The sequence below is a fragment of the Rosa chinensis genome, chromosome 3, assembly GCF_002994745.2.
Source record: "Rosa chinensis cultivar Old Blush chromosome 3, RchiOBHm-V2, whole genome shotgun sequence".
In the NCBI taxonomy this organism is placed as follows: domain Eukaryota; kingdom Viridiplantae; phylum Streptophyta; class Magnoliopsida; order Rosales; family Rosaceae; genus Rosa; species Rosa chinensis.
In genome coordinates this window covers 28,486,134-28,508,079 of record NC_037090.1, presented here as the reverse complement: position 1 = coordinate 28,508,079, position 21,946 = coordinate 28,486,134, and the positions used below count along the sequence as shown (strand labels likewise).

Sequence of the window (21,946 nt, the reverse complement as noted above, 5' to 3'; positions counted from 1 at the left end):
AACGATCAACTAACTTAATCCGATCTGTTATTGAAGAAAGAAACATGCATACAAACAAATCTTTATCATTCATCATGAGAACAACTTTTACTGAAGAAAGAAAAGGTTCTGCCGTTCTGGAATCCCAGCCTAATACAGCAAGGACAAAAATAAAAAACACACCAAAGATGGGACAATATGTACAAGATGGAGACACATCGAACAATACAACTATACAATAACCTCTGATCAGCTTCTGGTGCTGCCCAGCAACAAATGTGGTCGTCACTCTTCAGAGTCTGAGATAGAAAGGTTTGGAATACCAGCAATCTTTGGCCAATCTTCACCAGTGTCACGCTTGCATCTTCTCTCCAACTCAGGACAATCTTCTATCTTCAAGTCTCTCAAGGCAGTGAGACGATCCATCCCTTCTGGAAGTGACACCAATTTGGGGCAATCAATGAGGACAAGCTTTTTAAGTGATGTTAGATCTGTGAGCCACCCTGGTAATGAACCCAAATTGGAACAATTTTGAATGTACAGGTACTGTAGGGTGCTGGCAGCTCCTCGAAACCATTCAGGCAACTCCGTGATCCGTGGTAGTCCATCAGTAACCAACTTTTCGAGCCTCAATGGAATTGCTTGATAATGTTGGCTCACCAGATCGAGTTGCTCACAATCAACTAATATCAAAGTCCGCAATGCAGCAAGATAACTCATCTCGCAGGGCAAAGAGATTAAATTAACACAATTGTTAATTATGAGCAACCGAAGTGATTTCAAACATCCCACTCCATTGTCTTGAAAACATGCTTCTTTGGTGGTCATTGAAAGGAGTCTGAGGCTGATCAAGTTGCTCATATCTCTTGGCAACTCTTGAATATTTTCACACACACCAAACGTTAGAGCTTGCAAGCTCTGCAACTTGCAAATGGCATTGGGGAGTTTTGTCATTTCACCTGTCTCTAAATACATATATCTTAAATGCTTTAGTGTACCGATGGAACTTGGCAACTCCTTCAAATTCAATGGTAAACCATCGAAGCGAAGCACCCTCAAATATTTAAATTTTGAAAAGCAAGTATCAAGGAAGGATTCATCGATAGGCGCTTTTTCTATTGTATATATACTCCGCACTTTTTTTAACTTTTGCAACATCGTTGAAACCATTAGTTTGTTGTCAAATTCAAAAAATGACAAGTGTCTAACATTTTCAACAATGCCTTTAGTGCCAGAATCCACAACAGACCACTCATCTTGCCCAATTGACCGTACAAGGTCATAGATAAGATCATGCATAGAAAATTCATAGTGAATATCATAATTATCCTCGACTATTTTCACATTTTCAAAGAATGATCTCGCCCATAATTCCTTAAAATATTGCTCCCCAACATCTTCCATCTCCATATTCTCATTATCACGAGATTGAAGGATTCCATGAGCCATCCAACAATGGATCAAGTCTAGAGAACTACATCGAATTGCTTGATGTCGAAGATATGCACAATAAGAAAGGCATGGTTTCAAGTATGAAGGCAATTGAGTATAACTCAATCTCAAAGCAGGCAAGATATGACCACTACCCTCTCTCTCCAATTCCCATATCTTAGAATCTCTTACTAATTTCCATCGACGCTCATCAGCCTCTGAGAACAGTTGACTCCCTAAAGTTCTCACCGCCAAGGGAGCCCCTACGCACTTCTTCACAATCTCTTTTCCAATTTCAAAGAGATGTGAAAGCCTTTTCTCATCACCTTCCTTGAATGCGCATTTTGTAAACAATGACAAACAATGCTCATAAGAGAGGCCATCTAATTTATATGTTGGTAAAGTGCCCATGATTGAAGCAACTGAGTGATTACGGGTTGTCACTAAGATTTTACTTCCTAATTTGATCCCGTCTATCAACAAATTTCTCAAGTCACTCCATTGACTACGATCCTCATTCCATACATCATCCAAGACAAGCAAATACTTCTTATCCTTTAAAGATTCACGTAGCTTTGCTTGTAATTGATCCACAGACATCTTCTCACTGACTTCTGTACCTAGTGCAGAACTAAGAATCTTTTCCATCAACCTATGAATATCAAAGTCCACTGACACCGACACCCACATCCTCAAATCGAAATGCCCTTTGACTCTTTCATCATTGTAGACCAACTTGGCAAGTGTGGTTTTACCCAAACCTCCTATACCAACTATGGGAATAACAGAGACAACACTCTGGGAATTCCCACTTTGTTGATCAACAGCTTTTGGCATTAGAAGATCTACAATCACTTCTCTGTCAGAGTCTCTTCCAATAACCTCTGAAGCAGGAATGAAGGAGTGAGTCATATTCTCCCTCCTCACATTCACGCTCCGTACATTTCTATCATGATCATGATGATCAGTGAGATGATCAAATATAGCCTTATTAGCTATAAGCTCATCTAATCTCCCCCTTATCTCAATGATTTCATGACCTACTCTCAGACGAAAAGCAATTGGATTAGAGCTCGAAAAGAAACGACGTACCTTTCTCGCAGTGCTGTAATATGTTTTTACAACTTCCCTCTTCAAAGCTTCGCACTCAAACTCATCCAACACATCTTCAGCGTCGCGGAACACGTCTTTAACTTGTCGCAGCCAACTTTGTACCCCTTTGTCACTCACTTGCTTCTCTTCAGCATCAAAGAGCACACTTTTGATGGTGGACATGGTGCGCTCAAGCTTTTGCAAATCAGTTTTGACTCCCCATGCCAAGCAAATCTCATTGTAAGCAAGCGAGCCCAACCTCTCTGTTAGCCTGCTTGACAAATCCACGACAAGTTCAGCCATGTTGTTGAGGTGAGTAAAAAGGAAATGTGGATTTTGTTTTTTCTGTTTGTTTTACAAGTATGATGATTTTGGTGATTTTGAAGATTGGAATTAGGGACCTCTAAGTTTCATGTGTTTTGATTACTAAAGTAAACGAAGACAACATGGTGAATGCAAGTATACATTCTTATTCTTTTCTTTACTACTTTGGTGGCTTTCTTTGTTTTTCTTGTCTGGCAATACCTTTCTTCATTCTCTAGATGAATGCCATTTTTTTTTCTTGGCAGAAGCTAAAAGCTGCAAACATTATGTCCTTGTTTTGGAAAAAATAATAATAATAATAACAACAAGAGAACCTTTTTTTTTTTTTTTTTTAATTTCTTTCCTTAGTTTCTGTAGTTATCTCATACTCTAATCTGAATTGATTGTTTGTTCAGTGTGGCCACACTCACAAGAAATTTGGAACATTAATCATCGAGCAAAATTAATGTAGAGAATGAAGAAAGTGTTTTAGGGAAACGGTAATTGAGAGGAATTTGATGTATATTCTCATTGATAATAGGGGCCTCTTTATATAGAGAATTACAATGCATAGAATCCAAATCATACAAGGAAAGTAATCATACATTGAATAGGAATCTAGATCCTTCTAATGTAACCCTATTACCACTAGGTCAAGTAACCTAGAGTTTGGGCCAAACACAGAATAGAGATTTCCTTGAACACTCCCCCTTGTGTTGCCCAAACGCGGTGCTTCTCTCGTTGCCTCATTAAAAACCTTGCCGAGTAACAAAAACCTAGTGGGATAAAAATAATCTCGGTCGAAGGGGAAAAAGAGCACAACACACCCTTCACATTTCGAGACCATACATGTAGACATCTCCCCCTGGTGTCTGCATCTCCCCCTGATGACTACGATCATGGGAGTTCGGATAACTTCCGCAAACGATGCTACCAACATGTTTCTCGAAAGTGGAATTTAGGCAATGACTTAGTGAATAAGTCTTCCACACTGTCCTCAGATTAAACCTAGTTCACTTTGATCTTGAGGAGAGTTTGTTGGTGCTGATTATACTTGGTGTTGTCGCTTTTGATGTAGCCTTGGTTCATTTGTTCAAAACAAGCAGCATTATCCTAAATGCTCGTAGGCTCATCTATGGTAGACTTCAAACCACAATTGTTCGAACATGCGTAATTATGGATCCAATCCATATACATTCACGAACCACTTCGTGAAGAGCAATAATCTCTGCATTGTTCGAAGATATAGCGACTAGGGTCTGTTCTGTAGACCCCTAAGATATCATGGTCTTTTCCCATGGTGAACACTTAACCATTTTGGGAATGACCTTTGTGTGGGTCAGAGAGATACCCAACATCAGCAAAACCTTCCAAAAAACATGTTGTTTTGGGATGGGGATAGAGGACGCAGGCCAATGTTGGCGGCGTTCCTGGTGTGTGATGGGTCCGAATCCATCATCTCTCGTTAGGGATAAAGCATGCCCATATCAGTCGTACATCTCTAGTATCGAAAGATATCTTTTACACCAATCCAATGGCGTCGCGTTGGCGCAGAGCTATATCTAGCTAACAAATTCATTGCAAAATGAGATATCCAGTCTTGTACATTGAGCTAAGTACAATAATGCGCCTATTGTACTGAAGTGGGGCACTTTTGCCTCTAGCACATCTTCTCCATCATCCTTTGGACGAAGAAGATTCTTTTCAGGATCAAGACTACGGACGATCATGGGGGTGCTTGAAGGCTTGACCTTGTCAAAATGCCTAAGCATCTATCAACACGATGCTCAAGTTCCAAACTGAGACATAATCGTGTTCTCCAAAATCCTTCATCTCAAACTCGGATTTCAAGTGTTCAGCGGTTTCCCTTAACTCTTGAAGGGCTTCCAATGAAGATCATGTCCAACATGAACTGCGATAGAATCCGAAACTTGTTATGGAAACGCGTGGGCATATCCCTTCCCAATCAAGTAGTCACTTTTAGCGAGCGTTTTAACCTCTTTGTAAAACGCGCTCCGTGGTCTAGAGCCACTTGACTTGGGTAAATGAAGTTCACCATGAACCTTCATGTATATTCCGTATCTAAATCCCCATAGAGATACGTAGTGACCGCATTTGTAAGCTGCATAATCAGTTATTCGGAAACTACCAAACTGATAGGGTAGTGGAGTGCAATGACATCCATTACGAGAGAATATGTCTTATCGTAGTCGATTCCAGGGCGTTTTGTGAGAAGCCTTGCGCCATAAGGCGAGATTGCCATCTCTTTTTCTCATCACGCTTTCTACTGAAGACCCATTTAGTCAACAGGTTTTATGATAGGAGGTGTTGGCATCACTGGCTCGAAAACCTTCCTCTTCGTTAGAGAATCCATCTTAACCTGGATCGCATCTTTCCATTTAGGCCAAATTTCTCTACGTTGGCATTCATTCATCAATGGAGCGTGGTTCGATATCATCAGACTCAACAAACTCATGCGCGACGAAATGCGCAACTACATCATCAATTATGATGGAGTTTCTATCCCACGTCTCATGTACACTAGTGTAATTTTCAAAGAGCTCTATATTCTCAGGAATAGGTTCTGACGTTGAGGCGTCCCCCAACAATAACCATAACCCGAAATATTCTCATGAGACGGATTTTGAGTCTTGATGATCAAAGGATTGGAATGTGCCAAAGTATCCTTCAAACTCACGGGCCTCCCACGCATCCTAGCTGGGACCATGGCCTATAACGCCAGAGTGCCACTCTCTTTGGTGTTGGCGCCATGCCTACCTCCGTGTAGGGTGGCGCTACGTCCTCTCGTAGGGACGTCCATCCTTGCAGGCATGTTTGTAGCATATTTGTGTGATCTCGTCACTTTAACAGGGATCGAGATGAGACATAGTGAGGACAGGCCATGACAATTCCTGTCATTCCTGCTGAACATCCGTGTTCTTATCTCCCCCTAACGACGGGAAGACTGTCTCATCAAAGTGACATTCGCAAATCTAGCGGTAAGGAGATCGCCTAGCAAGGGCATTAAGTGGCGGACGATTGTTGGAATCTCAAATCCAACGTAGTTGCTCATTCGTCTATAAGGACCCATCATAGAGCGCTGTGGCGGCGCAATTGGCACATAAATGGCTCACTCAAATATGCGTAAGTATGATACTTGTACCCAGTCACTAGCTGTAACGCAGAGGTAAATTGAGTGGCGGTGGGTCGTAGACGAACTAGCATAGCTGCATGTGATATTGCATCACCCCAAGCTGATATAAGGAGATTGGTGCACATTACCAATGACCGGACTACCATCGTAGTCGTTTTCGAGAGACCATTTGGGTGTGTTCATGGGAATATGATGTCCAACATCAGTCCCAATGCAATAACCATCGAAAGTCTTCGATGTAAACTCTCTAGCATCGTCAAGTCCAATTGACGGAATAGGATGATTTGGGGAGTGAGCTCGTTGTTGTATGATATGTGCTAGGAGTGTAGCATAAGCAGCATTACAAGTGGACAATGGCACAACACGTGACCAGCGTGTTTGCGTCTCAACCAACATCATGAGATATTTAAACGTCCGCAAGTTGGTTGGATCAGTCCACAGAATTCCCACAGATTCTATGTAAGAACATAATGAGTATTTTTATATCCTTTGCTAGGACGGTCTCAGTCCTAATTTCCCTAAGGAACGGGCTTTGCAAAATGAGCGAGGTGCCTTAGAAGCAACCAATGAGAAGTTTGGTTAGGCATGAGCGTCTGTAGCGCTATTAGAAGAAAAATATGTGACTACATCACCCATCATGGCAATGGAACCATGGAAAGTGGCATCCATGGCGGCATGGCCATGGGATGGAACATTCATGGCGGAATGGCCATGGTTGGCGCCGTTTATGGCATTGTCACAAAGGACTTTCGCTGCCCTACGGCGGCTAAGGACAGCGGCAGCGCCAGATGCGGCGGTAGCGGCAGTCACGCTAAGTCCGGGAATCAATTTTTGATTCTTGCTTCTTCTCACTCTGAAGAATGGATGTCCATGTGAAGTCTTTAGTAGATGGATCATCATATCATGACTAGGATGATCTATCCTGTCGTTACAAAGCCAATATGTGTCTAAATCCAAGAGATCTTCTCTCATAACTTCATTGGATTTAATAGCTCGAATAGTGACATAGAGTCTACTATAGAGACACATAAACTTCTCTAAGATGCGCCTTTGTTCTCAATCGTTAGAGGTATTGCAAAGGAACTCATTTCCGTTCTCTACATGCGGTTTCTCACGGAATCCGTTGGCTATTCATAGGTGCGATTTGCCATAGGAGAGTAGAGAGTTTCTGTGACAGTAATCAAGGTGCCATTTGGCAAAGGGAACTTGGGCTATTCCATGTCCTTGAATTAATACTAATGGCCAAGCCATCGTAGTCACAAAGAATTATGCTCATAATCAAAATGGAGTCATAATGAAAGGAACTCGAAATTGTATTCATAAGCCAACGGAGTACATCATTGTCTCTTAACCATTAGGGGAATCTAATCCAAATGCTAGCTAATGCAAAATGGCAATTGCCCATTACATCTCTTGAAAAAATAAAGACTTAAACAGAATTGGCGATCTATCGATCCCACCCAGATTTGTAGTCTTCAACCCTGCACTCTAGATCATCTTGTTGATCTTCTTGTTCCACATAGTGAGCTTCTCTTGCTTCACAATATGCTTTGTAGGCGGTGACAATTTCTTCACGAGCTCTACAAATTTGTGTCTAATGATCGGATACTCCACATCGAAAACATACATCTCTGCGCTCAGACTCCATTGATTGAGGCGCTTCGAAAGCGTCATTTAGATGGCTTTTAGTGTTGGTGGCGCCACCAACATGGCCAGAGGCGTTGCCTCCCTCTCTCTTTCCATGTTGACCTCTTCGGTTCCGTGTTCGCCTATTTTGGCGGTTACCTTCCCAAGTAGAGTTACTATATGGACCAAAACGTCCATAAGTATCCCTAAAATTAGGGTTTCGCTCTTGGCGCCCTTTCTTAAGGGCACGACTATAATTGGATTTCGGAATATGCTCTATTTCCAAGAATTTCGAATTATAGTTCTTCACAAGGATGTTGTCATGCTTTTCAGCGATATTCATAGCTCCAATAAGCTCATGAAACCTTGTGATCCGTCCTACAGTAACATCGATTCGATAGTTCTTAGCAACCATCAGTGCAGAGATGGGGAAGGTAGAGAGAGTCTTCTCAATCAACATCGCATCTGTGATCTCTTTACCACAGAATTCCATTAAGGATTTAATGCGAAGTGCTTCTGAGTTGTAATCAAGAACTGACTTGAAATCACAGAAGCGGAGGCTATGCCATCTCACTTCTAGGTCAGGAAGCAGGGAGTCACGGACGTTGCCAAATCTTTCTTCGAGTGAGACCCACAGCCTTCTGGGGTCTTCTTCATTCATACACTCGTACTGGAGCGAATCATCCATATGACGAGTCATTAGGATGATGGCTTTCGCCTTATTTGCCTCTAAGGCTGCTCTATTTGCTTCCAAAGCTTGAGCTTGCTCAACAGTTAGCACGTCCTGGCTAGGCTCGAGAATCATATCCAAGATTCCATCGGCCTTGAGATGCTGGCAGACATCACGAACCCACCTGTGATATCCAGAGCTAGTTGTTCCCAATGGAGCAAAGTCCAATTTGTTCAGGTTACTCATCCTGAAAGAGAACAAGAAATTAGGGTTAGTTTCGGAGCGAAAAGGCTACCACGAAAACAATAGAAATTTTTGAGCGTAGTCGCTTCCAAGAAATCCGATTCCAAGAGGAATTGTATTAGATCGAAACAATGATGTGTTTGTGGTCGATCATAACATCTCAACAAACTCTAAGTTTGGAGGATTCTACAGGCTCCAAGCTTGGAGTGAGCACGAACCCCCACAGTTCGGCTATTGATCTCCCCTATGAAGAAGAAAGGGGGGGTAGAAGAAGGGAGTTTGCAAGTCCCCGAGAAAAGAAGAGAAAAAGGAGAAAAACTCAAAAACGGGAACTTTAATCCCAAAGACTTACTTGTTGATTCAGGGCTTGAGAACACGCGCATGTTGGAAAACAGGCTGCGGGGATAGGCTGCTGGTGCTGCAGGGCGCGCTCAAGGGGACAGAAAACGCAGGGGCGCGTAGGAGCTGCGGTGGTCGCAGGTGAGTCACGGGAATGCGGAGTCGCGGGGGTCGCTGCAGGTATGCTGCAGGGATGCCGCGAGGCCGCTACGGAGATGTCGCGGGGCAGCGAGGATGCTGCAGGGATGCAGCGAGGACGCTGCGGAGATGCCCCGGGGTCGCTGGTGAGTAGCGGTCGCGAGGGCAGGCGAGCGCGCGCGAAGGTAGAAGGCAACCAGGGCTTGCGGGCGCTACAGGGGCAGCGAGGCTAACCTGGTAGGGTTAGCGTTGAGTTGCGACGCGGGGGCTGTGGGGGCAGTAGTAGCGCAGGTAAGGCTAATCCGATGGAGCTTGATCAATTTCTGGGGTTTTGGTTTCTAAAGCTAGGGTTAGGGCTCGTGCTGATAACGTGTTTTAGGGAAACGGTAATTGAGAGGAATTTGATGTATATTCTTATTGATAATAGGGGCCTTTTTATATAGAGGATTACAATGCATAGAATCCAAATCATACAAGGAAAGTAATCATACATTGAATAGGAATCTAGATCCTTCTAATGTAACCCTATTATCACTAAGTCAAGTAACCTAGAGTTTGGGCCAAACACAGAATAGAGATTTCCTTGAATAGAAAGGTATTATGTTCCTATTTTGATAGAAAAATATCTTAATAGGTTTGTAGAGAATGAAAAAAGATATTATGTTCCAAAATTCATCAAAAATATCTAAATAGGGTTGTAGAGAATGAAGAAAGGTAATAAGGCTAAATAGGTTTGTAGCCTCTAGGTTCCAATTTTGATAAAAAAATAATAATAATGATAATAAAAATAGGTTTGTGGAGAACGAAGAAAGTTTGGAACATAATACTTTCACAAAAACTAATAGGTTTGTAGAGAATGGGTAATTAGGCTGAATAGGTTTGTAGCCTCTTTTGAAGAAAGGTATTATGTTCCAAATCTGGGTCATGAATGAATGAATCATAAAACCCAAAAAAAGGCAGAAAAGAGTTGCAGCAAGCAAACCACTATTACTGCATTTGTTTCCACTGAGACCGTGTACAATTAGGATTATTAACATTGAAGAAATAAAATAATAGGGCAGAAGTTGAACGTAGAGAGAACAAGTAGTAGTCACTTGGAATCTTGGATATAGCAGATTGAGAATGCATGGGTAAATGATTGAATGCAAGACGGTACTATATAAAGTTGATGCCCTCATCTGCTTGGTGCCCTGTGCTACTGCACAGCCCAAACCTAGTCAGGGCCGGCAACGGGTACCATACTACCATATATAGCAACACTATCATTTCTCCAAAGAAATGTTTTCTTTCTTCATTATATTTCAGAAAAGAGTACTTCTGTATATAGCAACACTATCATTTCTCCAAAGAAATGTTTTCTTTCTTCATTATATTTCAGAAAAGAGTACTTCTGTAGGAAGTTACACCCTTTATAGTGTTTTTAATGTGAGAAAAAAAAAAGTTTGATTCGTCTTGTTTTTTCTTTTTGTCTTTTTTAGAATTAATGAAATCATTCATTAATAATAAACAAAGGGGGTGAACCCAATAGAAAGATCCCAAAACAAGGCACAATTACAAGTAAACCTAACAAGGAAAATTACTACTCAACTCAAATCCACATAGATAGGATAAAAGAGTGTAACCCCAAAAATTAAGAAAAACATCATCTCCTACAATACAATAGCCGCCACCGCTGCCCAAAGCCGAAAGGTCGGAAAAAGTGTCATATCGAGGAGATAAAATCCGAATAACCGCTGCCAATACAATCCCAAAATACAAATCCAATCGAAACCAAGGTAATGAGATGACTAATTGGAGCCAAAGCCACACACACACTTTCTCTTCTCCACTAGAAAGACTCAATCCGGGAAGGAATCGAAGCCACCGAAATGGGACGGAAGCCAAAAGCAAAGAAAAAATTCAATGGTGAATGGGGGCTGAAACACCTATGCGTGAGCAGCCATACTCCTCTAGGTAAGTGTTTCTCACTTTTAAGAGGTAGCCATGAGAATCTTCAAGGAACAAGTCTTTGGTAGTTCGAGAGGAGTTGATGTGAGGTAATGGGTGAGGGGAATCATGGAGGTTTCTGGATTTGAAAATTTTTTGGGATGGTTGACAAAGAAAGAAGGAACAAAGTCCTCTAAATCTGAACATAAGTCAGGAAATCACCACAAAGAGGGTGTAAAGCCACCGCAGAGGGTGTGAGAGAATCAAGGTAAATGAAGTGAGAGCAAGACAGAGCAAGGAGAGTCCCTCCCCCCAACTCTCAAGCCACCAATCAAGATCCGGAGGGATCACAATCTGGGGAAGAGAGAAGGGGGAGACACTACTCTTTCTAGATCTATTTTCTCTCTCTAAACTTAGAGAGAGGCTCTCAAAAACACTGATTCGTCTTGTTATAGTCTTATAGTTCGCCACTCAAGTTGATCCATCAACTTAGCACAATTTCTCCTTGGTGACTTACTAAGGAACCTCAGCACCAGACTGATAAATTTCTTTTTAATCTATACTATTTTTAAGAGGAAAGGTTACTTTCTACTTGAAAAAATGGGTTCTCTCTCTGGGAGGCTCTCCCTAGGGTTTCTAGGCAGCGTCTCTGCACTTTGGTTCTGGATTGGCCTTCGGCCTTTCTCGACCTCTCGAGAGGGTGGCGGCGGTTTCGTGCGGCATTCTCTAGTATAGGTAGGCTGTTGTCTACTCAGTCTTCTCTGCATCTCTCTCCATGGAGGAGCTATGAACGAAATCCCAGTACCAGATCGGGATTTGAACAGTGGGACTCTCCCGGTAAGGGGACGACTAGGTGGAGGTGCGCCTCGTGGGTTGCAGGATTTTGGCTGGCCGGCCGATAGGGGTAGTCGCAGGGGATCTGCTTATGCTTGGGCAGGTTTCAACGCGGGTCTGATATCGGGTTCGCGGTGCGGTGGAGTAGCGGCTCCAGAGTTGGGCCGTTCGTGGGAGATTACCGGCGGCAGAGGTCTGGTGGTTTGCTTCTGGTATGCCGGCAGTGACTACGACGGTTTGAGGAAGGCTGCAGCCGTCGAGCATGGCAAGGCAGGGTTAGGGTTTCTGGGCTCGGTTTTGGGGTTTTTTCCTCAAACTGTTGGGCTTCGTTTTTGGGCTCTACTAGCTATGATGGCTGGTCTAGGTCTTGGGTCTGTCCTTAAGGCTTAGGCCTCTTTTAGTAGTGTTGTCTATTTTTTACTTGAACTTGGGGAAGCTCCCTCTGCGTAGGGAGGTCCCGGGTTCCGTCGAATAAGTTGGGGTTTTTTTTTCTTTTTCTTGCCCTAACATTGTCTAGGTTTGGTTTTTGGTCCTATTACCATAGTGATTTCATTTGGTTGCTTTAGGGTAGCCTGCATGACTTGATATTGACGTGGCCCTTTTGGGGTAGGTCATGTTGTGTAATCACTTATATTCGAATATATGAAAGGCTTGACGTCCTATTTCAAAAAAAAAGAGGAAAGGTTCTATTAGCTAAAATAAAAAATTTTGACAGAATTAACTCTAAAAGATTGAATGACTTTGAGAATAAATTAAATCACAAGGGTAAATATGACAATTATAAAATAAATCTTTATTAACAAAAATAAAAAGAAATTATCCCTCAACCCACTTTTCTCGCCCATCTTCTGCAACAACTGTTTTATTGCAAACCAGACACAGCGCGTTACAGATTCTTTGTTTTATCAAGCACAATAATCAAATAATTTGCAAACCAGGCAGGGTCAACTGAACCAGGTCTAGTTAATACATATTATCTTTCAATGTATTCACCAAAAAAAAAAATCTTTCCAATGTAAATCCCGTCATCAAGATAGAAACTATTGATGGCTATTCAGAATGAAACCTAGACGATTAGGGAGCCTAACATTGATGTCGGCAATTCTTTTTGATTGCCTTTAGTACAAGTCTGCCATCCTTTCAAAATGTCTGACCAAGCCAATAGGAATAGGCAATTCTTTTTGATTGCCTTTAGTACAAGTCTGCTATCCTTTCAAAATGTCTGACCAAGCCAATAGGAATAGTGCGTATGCGGTGCCTTAAGGGAATGATAACCCCATGAGTGGGCCAACTCAGGTTTCATCGTCGCTTTCTGAAAGCAAGCAATCTTGTATTTGTTCCCTGAAGGTCAAATTAAAATGAATTTTTTCAATTTTTCTGTCTTCAGCCATACAAAGGAAATGAAATAAGTGATAACTACCAAGCATGATCAACAGAACTTGATCAAATGATCCCAGAACAGAAACCTTGCCCTAGTTTTCCCATTCAACGGGTATATTGAAAACAAGATGACCTACACTAGAAAAGGTTAACCCCATAAGTTCTCTTATATTGTGAAATTTGTGAAAGTCGGATCTGATGTTGTGCGGTATAACATGAGATGATCAACTTTAAAGCTAAAAGATAATCCCTACATTTCTGCACTTGTATTAACAATTGTATATGACTCAAACACCCCGAGGGGATGGGTTTACAGTTTCAACTACAGAAGAAAGTAGACATTCTACCTTCCAGCCCATGTTTGGCCTTGCACAGAAAGTGAGTGTCCATGCTGACATCAAGAGCACCATTAATAGAGTGATAACTCTCAGTTTTCTGATTGTTATTCAATGCTATTTTGGGGACGATTAGTGCTTAATTGGGTTTTTGTGGATAAGATTTAGTAGGATTTTGTGGATCTATGGGTTTTGGATTAAGATTTAGTATTTTCTATTAGAGATGAAGCGTGCACTGACTGAACAAGTACCCTATTACTAGAAGCCTCATTTACTAAAGGACATGTGCATGAAACCTACTGGCAGAACAAGGGCTTCTTCCTAGGTATATCAGAGTAGACAGATAAATAAAAAGTGTACCGTTCTGACCTGAGCACACTGTAATTGTCAAGGTTGTCATGCTTTACCCGAGCGACCAGCTGCCGAGGTAAAACTGCAGAAAATTGATCCAGTAATGAAGGGTCCTGGGGAAGTACCTGAAACCGGCAGCTCGAACAGCAGGCACCAACAAAAGTGTCGGGACTTGTTTGGCATTGTTCCAGATTGCGCAAACTTAGCAAATCAGATTTGCTAAGTGGGCCATTGCAGATAAAGCAGAATGACTCTGAAGAAAAACATTCATTAGGTTTAAGGTTATATCTCTTCTGACGCCTTCGAGTTGCCAAAGGGACATTAGAGTCATCGATCTCTTGAATTCTGTTGAAATGAAATGGGATAAGCTTTCCAGCTGTTCTCACAATTGTGCACTCCCGAGAAGGGTTTTCTTCCTGGAACACAAAAATTCAATGGCAGGAAAAACTTCAAGGATTTTCATCATGTACTGTTTGAAAGGAAAAACTTCAGAATATGTCTTAAAAGAAAATTTATTTTGGAGTAAGACTATATGTAGCGAAATGCATGTTATCTTGGAAACTCGGACTTTTATTTAACTAAAACAATGTGTACAACGACTACTACAACCTTTGCTGGATTCCTTTTACAGTTACTCTTTTTTTTTTTTTTTTGGACAACCTTTCAGTATACTAGTTTGACCTTTCATTGATGCCTTTCTACTATTTTTCATGTAAAGTGCATACTGAAATCTATGAGGAAAATTAGTCTTCCTAAATGATGATGCCAATGCAACTTTGTAGCACAGTACAACCTAAAAATGCCAGTTTTCAACAAGTTACTCATAAATGGACAAGATAAACCAGTACCACTTTGTACCTGCAAGAGCGACACAAATGATGAAACCAACCCATTAATGCCAGAGCCAGGACTTCTTATGAAATCAACGGTTTTTAGACTGCCCTGCCAAAAGGAGATATCAGACATATTATTAAGGAGGGATAACAAAAAATTCTCTATGAATCTACTTTAGAAATGGTACAGATTACAAACCCATCAAGGCGGCAAAGCATGTTCAGCTCTTGTGCAAGACAATCACGAAGAGGAAGCAAAACTGGGATTTCCCACCTTGAATCAACATACTGAATATCTGCTGGTAGTGAATATCCTTGTCCCTATAAAAAGAAAGTATAAATACTAAATACTAGACAATTTGATAAATGGTGTCCATTTGACAATTATCAAGGAAAAACAATTGTAACACATATGACAAGAAATTAAAATATTATTGAAAAAAAAATTATAAAAAAAAAAAGGAACCACCATGCAGACTGCAGCCTTCCTTCAGAAACCATCCCAAGAGTTAAGGCAATGGAGTTGCAGGAAGTAGAAAACCCATAAAGAGCATGGTTTACAGGCATCAAAAGTAAAAAGGAACATCAATTTTTATATATTGTTTCTAAGATGAAATCTTTCTAGGTTCCTTAATATATGTTAAGAATTATACAGACTAATTGCATTAAGATCAAGAAATTGGAATACATATTTGGTATGCTGCCCAATTAGGCCTCAAAATCAGAGAAGATAAGTAGTGTGCACATAACAATGTCTTTCTGAAGCTGATTACTAATTAAAATTACACCAAGAAAGAGTCACAAATTTTAGTAAAATAATTGAATGAGGCAAGCCCTAGATTCATCTGCAAAGGATCAGTGTACCCATAAGTCATAACCACTACTTCCGCAGCTATTCCATTGTTGTGTGAACAAAATTAGCAGAGATGATCAGTTTACAAACCATTTTGTTGGGGTAATTATTTCCGGATATCAAATGTATCGAATGCGATATAGGAATGCTGACGTAACAACAACTAAAGTATTATAATACAAACCTTGAGATGAGCTGAAATGAAGATACAACTTAGTGCAAGGCATTAAGAAAACAGACCTTCACAGTGGCTGTAATAACATGGCAAGCAATCCTCGATATGCATGATCCCAGTAGAAGTCTGTTGTATCCATTTTGTGAGGCAATCTACAACCAACAAGGCATCCAGTAACAACAAATTAAACCGCCCACGACTGGTTAAAAATAAAAATTGAAACATGTATCGAGATTTGAACCTTTTGCAAGGCCAACATCCGCAGATGTAGTAAAAGATCTTCTCTTCCAGTGGCGTCAGGAACAGCATCTAGTAACTTCTTCAGTCTCTCCCTGCCATCGCCAGAATCTTCAGAGTAGACACTCTCAATCGGCACAACATACAATTGTTTTGTCGGCAGGGCTAGGTTTTCCACAATAGATGTAATGTCTCCAATTGCATTGTCTTGTTCACTGGATGGAACAGAGTAAACACTAGTTTCATCAATAAATGCAACTCCAACACCGAACACCGGTAACGATCTATCCCTACTAGCATCAAAATTCTTCTGCGCTTTACTGTGCATCTCATGTACAAACTGTAAAGCAACCCTGAAACCCCAGAACAACATCCTTCCGGAACTCAATAAACCAAACTTTACATTTCAGTGCATTCAATCAATAAGAGTATGCAATCAATTTGATTTTCGAGAAAGAACAAGTGTAACTGAAATAAGAATAAAAGGGATATTGGACCTGGAAGAAGGGCCGCCGGAGAAGGCGACGAGGACGTTATCAGTGGGAGAGATCATGGCGTTGGAGGTGACGGCGAACCTGAACTTGCCGAAGAGGTTTGCGCGGAAGCAATCGGCGCAGAAACGGGAATCGTCGGCGTGGGTATCGGCGGAGATGGGAGGGTTGGCCTTGCACTTGAGGCACAAACCATGGCTGTTGTTTCTGTTGTTGTTGCTGATTGTGTTAGTAGCAATTGAATTGGTATTGGTGTGTTTGGCATCTTCTTCTTCTTCTTGTGGTTGGTCTCTGTAGCAATTTGACTGGCAAGTTGAGGCACTGCACGCCATGATTACTGAGCTCAAAGATTTGGAGAGGGTAGGGTTAACAGAACAAACTAGGAGCAGGAAGTGGGTTTATAAGTCTAGTTTATAAGGGTCCCGTTCCCTGGTTAGCTGCTGACCAGAGATTTTATGCTCAACTACCGATTTCAATCGGACGGTTGACATATATCATCTCTAAAAAATTTAAATACATGTCAACCGTCCGATTGAAATCGGACGGTAGTTGAGCACAAAATCCCTAGTCAGCAGCTGACTAGGGGAACATCTCTGAGTTTATAAACCCTTTTGCTTAATCGGGCGTGGGCGTGGGACCTTAACCCATTTTGTTGACCCGCCTAGCACCATAAGCCTTCCAATTAGATAAATGCCACAAGCTCTATTCATCACTAAAAAAAATTTCAAGGTGGTTCTAGTTAGATTTCTAAATTTACTATTTTGACCTATATTTTTTTTTTAATAGTTATTTGATTTTGTCAACTCACATAAAAAAAACAAATAAGGATACAGAGAGAAAGAGGGGAAAAAAAAGCCTTTTTTTTACCTCCCATGACAAATTGATGACGTTTTTATTTTTACAAAGACTATACTGTTTTGAACTAATAGAATCATGTTGGTATCAGTTCCATTCTTGCCTTGCGAGCTGATCATACCCAGCGACAAGCAGCACATTGTGAGTTTTATATAAATGTTGATGAACTTGTGGCAAGATAAACTTATCCTATGATGTTCAAAAAGCTTTGCATTTTAAGTCCCTTTTTTCGGTCCCTAATGCAATGTTCTACCCTTTTGGTATTGTTATAATGAATGCAAAGTCATTAGCTATTGTTACCATATGTCTTGCTTTGCACTTGTATGCCCTGGGTGGTACTAGAGTTCTCTTGACTACTCAATTTGATGGTTTTATATAACCCTCCCTTGTATGAAGCTCTTGTCAGGTAGATATAGCTTCTTTTGGCAAAGGTTCTGTGTGTAAATCTTTGACTCTTATGTCATATATGGATGCATGAATTTTAGTTTCCAGAGAAATTACATACTTCATTCTTAGTGCATGTATGCATTGATTTAATGGTATGGTTTTTGCATGTCTTCAATAGTAAAGATGCATCAATTGAGTGGGTTCGTTTTGTTGGAAGGAAGAACAATATGGTGATTATCATTCGGAGTTCTTATTCAAGAATTGTTGGGAATAAGAAAGAAAGACCAAAGATAAAATTTTGTTGCTAGCGTGGTGGTGGTATGTGGTGTACATAATTATCATCCTTCTCAATCCCTTCATGGTCACTCTTATGCTGGATGCTTATCTAAGGAAGAGCATACAATGTTAGTGGATATGTCAACTAGTTTGATGAAACTGAAGGATATTTTGACTGCTCTCAAGAAATGGGATAAAGAAAATGTCACAACTATGAAGCCGATATAAAATGCTAGAGAAGTACATCAGACGAAAGTTATGGCTGAGATATCACAAATGCAATTTTCGCTACATAAGTTGAGGGAACACAATTATGTTAAGCATCATAGGAGTGAAGGTGATATTATCATCGAATTGTTTTGGTATCATCCTTATTGTCTTGAGAATTTACATACATTTCCACATGTTCTTATCATGGACTGCACCTATAACTAAGACCAATAGATAATGTTTTCCTCCTTTTAATTGTCAGGGTGGCATCTACCGAGAAGACCTTCAATGTTGCATTTGTTTATATTTCAAAAAATGCAGAAGACAATTACACATAGGCTTTGAGTAGATTGAAGACTCTTTTGCGTGATGACTGCATTTTGGGTGTTATTGTAACTGATCGAGAATTAGCACTAATGAATAGCATTATCAAATTATTTCCTGATTTCTAACATCTCTTGTGTAAATGGCATATTAATAAGAACGTGACGACTGAGTGTTGTTAGTTCTACAAATGAGGGTGAGTATTGGAAAAATCTCTGGAAACTAGAGTCTAAATTTAGTATATATCCTAATGAACTTCATTATGTGAAGAGCAATTGGCTGGACAACTACAAATTAAGAACGATTTGTGGTTGCATGGACAAACACTTGCATGTACAGTGATACTACTACTTCAAATCGGTAATTCGGATGAGAGATTGGTGGGTGATTTTATTTGAACCCAACAAATTTCTTATTGTACCCAACATGTAAAAAACTATTCTATATTTTCCAATTTTTCCCTCGTCATAAAGAACCCAACATTCACAATAAGAAGAAGAGCAAATAGTTTTAGGGAAAATTTTGAGAACAGTACATCAACTAATTAAGGCGACTATGCATTTCTGTACACAAAGTTACAAATTATATACTTTAGTACACGAACATTTGTCCCCGACTAAAGAATTGTACACGACGTTAGTCACTCCATCAGTCCATATGCCATTATCTATATTATGATGGGTAGAATAGGAATTTTACCTAGAAAAGATGAACCCAACCCCAACACAACCTTTTACCCAGAAACCTACGCTCTCTTCTCCTTCTCTTTCTCCTTCTTCTTCTTCCTCGCCTCTCTGTTTCTCTCTCTCTCCTCCACTAATCCTATCACTTTTTCTCTTCACTCTTTCAAATCTTTCAGACCAAATTAACCAAAACCCTTCTTCAATCTCGAACCCTCAAAAACCCAAAACCCCATTCTCTTCCAAATCGCAAAATGTTCACAGAAGGCCTCGACGAAAACGCAATCAAATGGATCAAACAGGTAGCCAATTCGATTATACCCTTCCTTTTTCCAAAAACCACACAAAGTTTCCATCTTTCCCTCTAATTTTTCCTTTTCAATTTCTTTCAGGAATAAGACCTAGACCTACCGGAACAACAACCACCGCCGCAAATTCGGTCGCCGCTTGCCGAGAAGCTCACCTCCGACCGTTTTCCGAAGTCCCCTTTACTATTCAGCTCCAATAGCTTCTGCCATGCTCTGCCCCCAATTTCTTAGGACGTCCAATTTCTCAACCAACTCTTGTTGAAACTTTTCAGTCTTCCTGCAAATGCTTCAACCTCAATTACATTCTACTACTATCTAGCTCTGCAAACTTAAGAAAATCAAAGAGCTTTCACATAACCCAATCTTGAACAAACAATCAAACTCAAAAGTTGAAGACTTTCCGAGATTTCCAGATCAAATACCTTGATGATGATGTGATTTGAAGATTTACTCAATCCACCACCTAAAAATTGAAGACTTTTTGAAATATCCAGATCAAATACATTGTCTTTGAGGAAATTGGTAAAGATTGAGCGCCGGCGGGGGAATGAAGCATGTGCAGAACTCGAGAAGAAAAGGATGGTTGCTGCATTTGCAACTGAGGAAGCAATGGCCATGATCTTGGGTGCCCAGCGTAAGAGAGAGGGGTGCCCAGCGTAAAATCTGAAGAGACCAAATTACCCTTCAAATTATGCCATGTGGCACACTAACTAACGGCGTCAGTCACGGCATGTACACATAGTTGGTCGAGATTACAAGTTCGTGTACTAAAGTTTATAATTTGTAACTTTGTGTACAGAAATGCATAGTCGCCTTAAGTTGATGTACTGTTCTCAAAATTTTCCCATAGTTTTATACATTAAGAATCTTCTCTTCAAGTTGAGATGCCTGTGCATACCCAAACAAATTGTCATTACGTTGTATTGTGGCTTCTTCCCTACTCATCTGCAAAAGGCTTTAAGAGTTTTAGGCTACAATTCAGCTTGAATCAGGTTGTTCCCCTTGTCAACATAATTACACCTTCTCTGTAGTATTTTTCTCCTATCCTACTTATAAAACAAGTGGACTCTCATATGTATCTTATATACCATAAATAGTATAACTTTTAGTCCCTCACTCTCTCACTTTCATTCCTTTCAATCAAAGACATATGTTTCAATTCAATTTTGTTAGCCAAATAGCCACCCTCAAGTATAAGGGGTACAAGTAATAGTATAGGGATTTAAGAAAGGTTGTCGAACCCACGAGGATTGGATTCCTTTCACTAGCTAGGGTGTTAACCTAAGGAGAGCTAGAATATGCAAATGTACAATCACAAACCTAAATTCACAAGGAAATCTAGGCTCATGGTGAGTATGTGCATTGTGGTGATAGTGAAATTATTTGTTGGATAGAGTAGTGAACCAAATTAAATTAAATACTCAAATGTAAACTAAATTACTCTAAACTAAACTAGTAATATAATGGATGAAGTTAGGGGTTGGATTGTCTACCACTAACCTCCCTTGCAAGTATTGAAGTTCAAATACAAGTGATGCTATTCTAATTTCCCAATTACCCTCTTTGCATCCGGATAAGACTACAAAGGCTTAAACTCCTTTTATTTTATCAATTTTCACCGGATAAGTGCGAAACTAACTATCCAAGAACAAGTCATATTACAGGATAAGTATCAATTCCTTGCTCCTAGATGCATAAAGATTTGAGTTTAGATAATCAAGCAAGCAAACCAATCCTAGATCTAGGTGATTTTAACTCACTACCCTCACATGCACATAGAGGATGCTATCATGCTATTAATGTTCAAGGTTAACTACTCCCTAAACATTTTTTCATGAGATGACAAACACAACACATTCAAAATAGTTAAGTTTGAATGAATGCATTCACTTCTTGAATTAGCATATGAAGATGAAAATCACAAATAACAACAAATGTCAATTAAAACATCAATTCATACAAGTTTGGCTACGGCTTTCAACCCCAGCCCCAACAAAGTAACTACTCACTCATAATCATACAAATTGGTATCAAATCTATAAAGTAAATCAAGGTAAATTAAAGAGTTAAGGGAAGAAAGAACTAGTTGAAGCTTGACAAATCAATGGGTAGCTTCTCCTTCATTTTTCTCCTTCAATGCTCCTTGAATCCTCCTTGATGGTGGAATGGATGGATATGAACTTCTTGATGGTGATGATGAATGAAATGGTGATGAAGATATGATGCTCCTTTGGCTAACTTTGAGTGGTGATGATGAAGTTTATGGTGGTGGAAGATGGTAGTTGTGGTGGTGATGATGGAGTAGATTGGGTATTGTGGGTTTGGATTTTGGGAGGTGGAGATGGAGGTTTTGTGAAGGAGATGAAGAGAGAAATCAGATGTAATGGGATGAAGGAATTGGTCATTGAGAGTGAGAGGAGAATGTGTTTAAATAGGGAAGAAAAAGAAGAGTGAAATGATGAGAGAAAGAAAAATAATGAAAGTGGAGTATGGGAGTAGTTTGTAAAATAAGTAAA

General features: G+C 40.3%; 2 protein-coding genes across 4 annotated transcripts; both read right to left on the bottom strand.

The window, feature by feature from the left end:
* Positions 1 to 116: 116 nt before the first annotated feature.
* Positions 117 to 2,870, bottom strand: LOC112193665 (disease resistance protein RGA2). Its single transcript, XM_024333888.2, has one exon. The coding sequence runs from the start codon at positions 2,803 to 2,805 to the stop codon at positions 265 to 267; it is 2,541 nt and encodes an 846-aa protein (XP_024189656.1). The 5' UTR covers positions 2,806 to 2,870; the 3' UTR covers positions 117 to 264.
* Positions 2,871 to 12,698: 9,828 nt separating this feature from the next.
* On the bottom strand, positions 12,699 to 16,809 carry LOC112195093 (cytoplasmic tRNA 2-thiolation protein 2). Of its 3 annotated transcripts, none has more exons than XM_040516839.1 (7): positions 16,397 to 16,809; positions 15,904 to 16,114; positions 15,728 to 15,814; positions 14,834 to 14,955; positions 14,660 to 14,738; positions 13,820 to 14,217; positions 12,699 to 13,076 (listed from the first exon to the last, which is right to left on the bottom strand). In XM_040516839.1, the coding sequence occupies exons 1-7, from the start codon at positions 16,720 to 16,722 to the stop codon at positions 13,028 to 13,030; spliced, it is 1,272 nt and encodes a 423-aa protein (XP_040372773.1). In that variant the 5' UTR covers positions 16,723 to 16,809; the 3' UTR covers positions 12,699 to 13,027. The 3 variants fall into 3 exon arrangements, with proteins under 3 accessions (XP_040372773.1, XP_024191215.1, XP_024191214.1); XM_024335447.2 differs by having other exon boundaries at positions 13,927 to 14,217; positions 15,904 to 16,252; positions 16,397 to 16,808; XM_024335446.2 differs by having other exon boundaries at positions 15,904 to 16,252; positions 16,397 to 16,807.
* Between the last annotated feature and the right edge of the window lie 5,137 nt (positions 16,810 to 21,946).

Bases quoted from the DNA above. Each gene is read 5' to 3' on its own strand.
- LOC112193665 (XM_024333888.2), bottom strand. From the start codon at position 2,805: ATGGCTGAACTTGTCGTGGATTTGTCAAGCAGGCTAACAGAGAGGTTG.
- LOC112195093 (XM_024335446.2), bottom strand. From the start codon at position 16,722: ATGGCGTGCAGTGCCTCAACTTGCCAGTCAAATTGCTACAGAGACCAA. The intron at 16,253-16,396 runs GTCCAATATCCC...CTGGGGTTTCAG, and splicing joins TCCGGCGGCCCTTCTTCCAG to GGTTGCTTTACAGTTTGTAC. The intron at 13,077-13,819 runs GTCAGAACGGTA...TTTGACCTTCAG, and splicing joins GACAATTACAGTGTGCTCAG to GGAACAAATACAAGATTGCT.